Source organism: Hibiscus syriacus, unplaced genomic scaffold (genome assembly GCF_006381635.1).
Source record: "Hibiscus syriacus cultivar Baekdansim isolate YM2019G1 unplaced genomic scaffold, ASM638163v2 tig00111213_pilon, whole genome shotgun sequence".
Lineage (NCBI taxonomy): Eukaryota > Viridiplantae > Streptophyta > Magnoliopsida > Malvales > Malvaceae > Hibiscus > Hibiscus syriacus.
In genome coordinates this window covers 6,444,165-6,450,989 of record NW_024063022.1, presented here as the reverse complement: position 1 = coordinate 6,450,989, position 6,825 = coordinate 6,444,165, and the positions used below count along the sequence as shown (strand labels likewise).

General features: G+C 37.7%; 1 protein-coding gene across 1 annotated transcript; it reads left to right on the top strand.

Annotated features, from left to right (window-relative positions):
• The first annotated feature begins 75 nt into the window (after nucleotides 1–75).
• On the top strand, nucleotides 76–6,825 carry LOC120156168 (aminodeoxychorismate synthase, chloroplastic-like). Its single transcript, XM_039167572.1, has 14 exons — nucleotides 76–167; nucleotides 1,035–1,401; nucleotides 1,931–2,062; nucleotides 2,327–2,394; nucleotides 2,780–2,844; nucleotides 3,043–3,109; nucleotides 3,294–3,533; nucleotides 3,605–3,728; nucleotides 4,081–4,352; nucleotides 4,608–4,687; nucleotides 4,846–4,948; nucleotides 5,249–5,331; nucleotides 5,432–6,049; nucleotides 6,144–6,825. The coding sequence occupies exons 2-14, from the start codon at nucleotides 1,092–1,094 to the stop codon at nucleotides 6,619–6,621; spliced, it is 2,640 nt and encodes an 879-aa protein (XP_039023503.1). The 5' UTR covers nucleotides 76–167; nucleotides 1,035–1,091; the 3' UTR covers nucleotides 6,622–6,825.

Sequence of the window (6,825 nt, the reverse complement as noted above, 5' to 3'; positions counted from 1 at the left end):
ATTAAGTAGGGCCCAAAAGCCGCCTAAATAGTTGGAATATGGGGATGGCCCTTCATTTTGTCTTTCCCTGTTATTTTCAGCCGCCTGTTAGGCGCCTCATTCCCCCACCACCAATAACACAACCATCCTCAGCAAATTCATCAACTTTATGTTCTCCAAATCTTAAGGTATTTTGCTCTCTTTCATCTCCTCTCCATCCATTTTCTTTCTTTATGTGTAAGATCTGCTAAAGGTTTGTGCTTGCCTACTTTCTATGTTCTATGCGTTTGCTTTTTAAATTTGTTGAACTGAATTGGATTATGCTCTTGATCTTGTTGGGTGTTATCTTTTCTTGTTAACATTTGGTTTTGTGGTATAAAAAGTATATTTTTCTTGGACGTATTCATTGTTCATGAATCGAGTGAAATTAATTCAATTTTAAGGTTGGAATCAGAAAACAAATAGATTAAGGCTCAAACCCTGTGGATATGATTAAGGATGTAAATGAAACGTCACATATTGCTAGCAACTCGAGTTCGACTAGGCAAAAACTTGAGAATGTTTTGAATTCAAGTTTTTTTTGGCTCGAGTCGAGCTTTGATTTTTGAATTTGAGTTTGACAATTATAAGCTCACAAGCTTTCGAGTCAAGTCAAGTTCAGATTTAAACTTTTCGAGTTGAGCTCAACAATACAATAATTCGACTTGACTCGTTTACAGCCCTAGGTATAATCCTCTTTCCTCCAATTTATAATTGTGTCAGTATATACACTACCACAAGTGCGTTTGAATCCAAACACATACAAATTCACCTGCATTTCGCAGCATTCTAGACAAAAATTCCCTCAACCGGACTTTGATATACCGTTTAGATGGCAGCGGTGAGCTGAGTTTAATGAAACTCACTGGAAATTCTTGACTGGATCTCAAGCCTCGACTGGCTTTTCACTGAGAATTTAATGTTTTTTTCCCTTATGATCTTCCGGTATGGGATCATAGCTATTTACTCCTTTTCTACTTTAGAAAAGAATCTAATGAGAAGAACACTTTTTGCAGAAGGAAAGGGGAGTTCTCGTGAACATTTTTGCCGAACTTCCCTTTCGAGGCTAAAAAATGAGCTTCAGGTTATGTTGTTCTGAACTCACATACCCCAATGTAGAGGGTTTGAGGAGTACAAAGGCAAATCCAGTGGCATCTAACTCTTTTAGAAGGGCTGGTTGTTATTCTCTATCATCATATTCTGATGCTAGAAAAATGATGATATCAAGTCATCTAGTTCCTGGCCATTTAGAAGGATCATTCATGGGAAAGAAACGGCAGGCAGATCCCAGAAGGAAGCTCGAATTCGTGAGGACATTGTTGATTGATAATTACGATAGCTATACATACAACATTTACCAGGAGCTAAGTGTCATCAATGGCTGTGAGTTTTCTCTTCTCTTACCATCTCCTTCCTATTGTGTATGTCTTTGTGCGTGAATATGTTTATCGCAATTACTTACCGTTATTTCTGATTTAATTCTTTTCTACTAGATTGGATGCATTTATTGTAACTTTAATTTGAAGTGCATAAGGATCTTTATTTTTGAATTCTATGGAAAACATACTTACAAGTATTTGATCAAGTTGTTTATTGGCATATGATGCATTTTTAATCTCCGTTTTGGGATTTCAAAATATTGCTTGCGTACTTGGAAACAAATGGTGGATCTGGTCATGATGGTCTAGAATGGTTTCGAATATTTATTCGATGTACTAAGTCACAACCTTATCTGAATTCTCAATTTCTTTTATGTCACTGCTTCATTCAAGTAAATCATTCCAGTTCCACCCATGACTCTAAGCTTGTATATTTTGTTTTCTGCACTCTGCATGATGGAATCAGTTTTTGTTACTGAAGAACTAAAGATTAGCTTGATTGAAGCTGTTCCTTTATGGTGTTATTTTGTCAGTGCCACCGGTGGTTGTTCAAAACGATGAACTGACATGGGAAGGCATCTGCTCTTTCTTGTATGAGAAGGGTGCATTCGATAATATTGTTATATCACCTGGACCTGGTTCTCCTACATGCCCAGCAGATATAGGTGAGACTGTTAGAAGTAGAATTCAATTTTTATATATGGGCTTTTTGGCTTACGTAGGATATCGAATGGATAGAGAATCATGGCTTCGAGTTATTATGATTGATGGTTAGTCAAATAGTTTTTTACTTATATGAACGTGATTGATTTTTTTATCCCAAATACAAAAGAATGGCATTGAAGAATGCAATCTATTTGGGGTTCTGAGATTTTACGATGATAAATCATTTTACGACCATGTCTAATAAATCACTTTGAAAATGACAGGATTGTGTCTTCAGCTGCTGTTGGAGTGCTGGGATATCCCTATTTTGGGCGTTTGTCTTGGACATCAGGTCTTTTATTTTCATGCATTTGCAATGCACTTATTACCATTTTATAATGAAAAAAAATTGTTGTAACTTCTACAGTATGCAGTAATGCTTGAATTTTTCCATCACATGTCTTGGTTTTCAATTTAGTTCCATTCAATCTTGGTGGACTTAAATAGACCTTCCTTTTTTGTTCCTATGCATAATTCTTTTTCATTATTTAATCTATGATTAGAGATTTTCTTTGCCGAACTTGAAAGTTCTCGGTCAACATTTTTTTTATGTTGAGAAGCTTCAATGAAGGTTCTATTTGCACCTATAGCATTCCAATCAGTTTTCACTCATTCAGTCTCTTTTTATTGAGGTCTGGTTGTCCGCATTTGACTCGATTGATTTTTTGGTTTGGCAGGCTCTAGGTTATGCACATGGTGCTCAAATTATCCATGCATCTGAGCCAATCCATGGACGTCTGAGGTATTGTGATTTATGATTACAAATTTATCTTGTTTGCTTTATAACGAGTTTGACAGTTTTCACTTCAATTAATTGTTCATTACGTCCTTGTGACTTCAATATTGTTTTACACAAACGCAGAAATGTGTCTTATTTCCTCTAATTCATGGAAAAAGTTCTTGTTTTCCTAAGCATTTATTATTTCTTGTTCCCGTATAGTGAAATTGAGCATGATGGCTGCAAGTTATTTGCTAATATACCGTCTGACAGAAATTCAAGGTTTAAGGTAAGCCTTCTCTTATTTTGAGCTTGAATGTGAAAACAATGGTTTCTCCGTTTCTGTAAAAGCTCATTTGCATGTTGCTCTGTAGTTATGTGATATCATTGGTTATTTTGGCATCACGTTTGAGGGGATATCACGTGGACGACTATAGTGATTATGTCATTTTAAGGCTGGTTCCTTTTTACAGGTTGTTCGATATCATTCACTTGTTATAGATGGAGAATCTCTCCCGGAAGAGCTCATACCAATAGCTTGGACCTCTTCTGATGACACACTTTCTTTCCTGGAGACCCAGAAGTTTGATGCTGCCATCCCTGATACCTTTGAGATTGAGAGTTATCGGGCTTCCAGCCATGTTAATGGAACGAAAAGTAGAAAAGTCATCATGGGAATTAGGCATGCTACTTGGCCTCATTATGGCGTGCAGGTAAGCTCCGAGATTATCTTGCTTTAAGCTGTATTTATCTCATTCTCTTGACATCAGTCATTTTACTTCAGTTTCATCCCGAAAGTGTTGCAACAACTTACGGGAGACAGATATTCATGAACTTCAGAGAAATAACCCGGGATTATTGGCTACGGAGTTCATCATTCAGCAGGGAAAGAAATATCCATTACACTGGTAAAATGAGACTCCTTTTAGAAATATAATTTTGTTATTCTTTTGTTGTGTACTTATTTTCAATCCTTTCCTCCTCTTGAGTGTTCATACTCTTTGGAGATGGTCATTTCACTAAAATAATAACTTCAAATGTAATGTTTGTGATATTAAACACAATTTTCTTGTGGAGTAAATGGTGATTCAACATAATGAAAAAGTCTTGACCTACCTCTTATAGTTTGTCCAAGTACTGTTTAGACAATTTTAAATCATTAATAATTCGACCGAGTCGTCTAGTTTTCCTGCTTTTTTTTTATCTTCTGCTTCATCTTTTGAGATGCATATGCTTCTCTGAGCAGTAAACTTGTTTTAGAGTCCATGCAGGTACCCCATGTTAATAGACTGTTTGGAGCCATTCATACCGGGACGCAATTAATGCAAGGTGCAGAATGGAGAAATCTAGGACATTTTGATATGGTAAATGTTTCGCCTCCGAGCATGCACACTAAATTTCTAAGGTTAAAATGGAGGAAGTTTGATCACTTGGCTAGTAAAGTTGGTGGTTCAAAGAACATATTTTCCGAACTTTTCGGGAAAAATAAGGCTGAAAACACTTTTTGGTTGGACAGTTCATCAACAGAGAAGGTAGGTTTATCACTTTGCAAAATATGTTGCAAGTGGAACATTGCAATTTTCAATTAGTAATCAAAATTTTAGTAAGAATTCATTATTAATTGTCGGATATAAGTTTCAATTATCCGGTTTGCAGAAGCAAAAGATTTAGTAGTATGTTTAGAAGCAAATCCGACTGACTGGCTTTCATAATTTGTTTGTTCATGGATTTATTTTATGATTGATCATCTTCTTTTCTTGAACTTAATTTTTTCCTCTTACAATCAGGGAAGAGCACGGTTTTCATTCATGGGGGGCAAAGGTGGAGATCTTTGGAAGCAATTAACTTTCAGATTGTCTGAAGAAAGGTTTGAATGAAATCTGTTTTTGGTCATCTGTTGATCGATGTAGTCGAAGTTTCTTTGTCTTCATAAATATTTTGAGGTTCCAATTTATCAGTGGTCGATTTTCACTTGTCGTTTTGAATAACGTATGATAGTTAAGCAGTACTTCATTTCTTTTGTAGCGATGCAGCTGGTAGGCATGGAGGTCATTTATTGGTTGAAGATGCCAAAGGCTCTACTAACAGCACGTTTTTGGAAGAAGGTTTTTTCGAATATTTGAACAAGGTATTTCCGGATTTTGATGAATGTATTACTCATTCCTAGCCAGTACATCAGACAGCTTCGATCGAAGTTATCAAATGGAATTCATGTTAGTTTTAGGGTTGTATGTTCCAAGTGTATATCATCTCTGAGGATGACTGCATAAACTTGTCGAAGTGAAAAACATTCAGTCCGATCCCATGAGAGTAATAAGTCGGTTATGCGTCTTCGAATAGTACTGAAAATTATGTTCTGCTTTCCTTCTTATTTATATGATTAAACAGTTTGGTTTTACAATAACTCGCGTTTCTACTTGTGTAACAGGAGCTTCTGTCACTCTGCCATGAGGAAAAAGATTTTGAAGGACTGCCATTTGACTTCTATGGTGGATTTATTGGTTATATAGGGTATTCTGTTTGCAAAAATGTTGATTTCTTTCGGTTATTCCTCCCCTACCGAAACGAAAACAAAACGTTACTCGAGCTTGATAGGTTGCTCCTATTGCAGGTATAATCTTAAAGTAGAATGTGGCGCGGAATCCAACGCTCACAAATCCACAACTCCAGATGCTTGTTTTTTCTTTGCGGATAACCTTGTAGTCATCGATCATCATTTCGATGATGTTTATGTGATGTCGTTACACGAAGGAAATACAACCAAGACGCAGTGGCTGGATGATACTGAAACGAAGCTTGTCAGCTTGAAAGGTTCTGCCACAAGAAAGTTAGATGAGCGGATTTTGAAAGCTGCGGCAAGCTCTCCACATGAAGCAGGCTTTCATTCCGAGAAATCCCGGGAGCAATACATTAGTGACGTCGAGAAATGCCTGGAGTACATTAAAGATGGAGAAAGCTACGAACTCTGCCTCACAACTCAGTTTAGAAAATCCGTTGGCGAAGTAGATCCTTTGAGACTTTATCTTCATCTTAGAGAGGAAAATCCGGCTCCTTACGCGTCATGGCTGAATTTTTCGAAAGAAAAACTATGCATATGCTCTTCGTCTCCCGAAAGGTTCCTACGACTAGATAGAAGCGGTGTACTTGAAGCCAAGCCGATTAAGGGGACCATTGCTCGTGGTGCAACATTGGAGGAAGATGAACGGCTCAAGTTGCACTTGCAGTACAGGTGATTCAATCTATTCTAGTTACATTTGAAGTTATGTTCATGTCATACTCTTATTTCTTGAAGTTCAAGTAACTTTCTCGCTCTCTCGACGCAGCGAAAAGGATCAGGCTGAAAATTTAATGATTGTCGATCTTCTGAGGAATGACCTGGGTCGTGTTTGTGAACCGGGCACCGTTTGTGTGCCTCATCTCATGGAAGTGGAGTCCTATGCAACGGTTCATACTATGGTGAGTACAATCCAGGGGGAAAAACAGTCAAATGTTAGCGCTGTTGATTGCGTAAAGGCAGCGTTTCCCGGCGGTTCGATGACAGGGGCTCCCAAGTTAAGATCAATGGAGCTTTTAGATTCCATCGAGAGCTGCTCCCGAGGTATATACTCGGGCTCCATCGGATTTTTCTCCTATAATCAGACTTTTGACCTTAATATCGTGATAAGAACAGTCGTCATACATGAAGATGAAGCATCTATAGGTGCAGGAGGGGCGATCGTCGCCCTATCCGATCCGGAAAAAGAGTACGAGGAAATGGTATTGAAAACGCGTGCTCCGGCCAATGCCGTGATGGGATTTTGATCACGTTTAGCGTCAACTGAATCAAATACGAACGTTATTCGATGTCGATTTTCTGTCTCGAGTTATTGTTTTGGGAATATAGGTCGGAATCTGCAGAAAATGCAGCAATGCAATGTTGGCATAGGTTTTACCAGATTTATTTCTGCTGAAGGTGAACAAAAGCTATAATGGTTTTAAATAACGTTCGCGATCACGTTTTAGGTC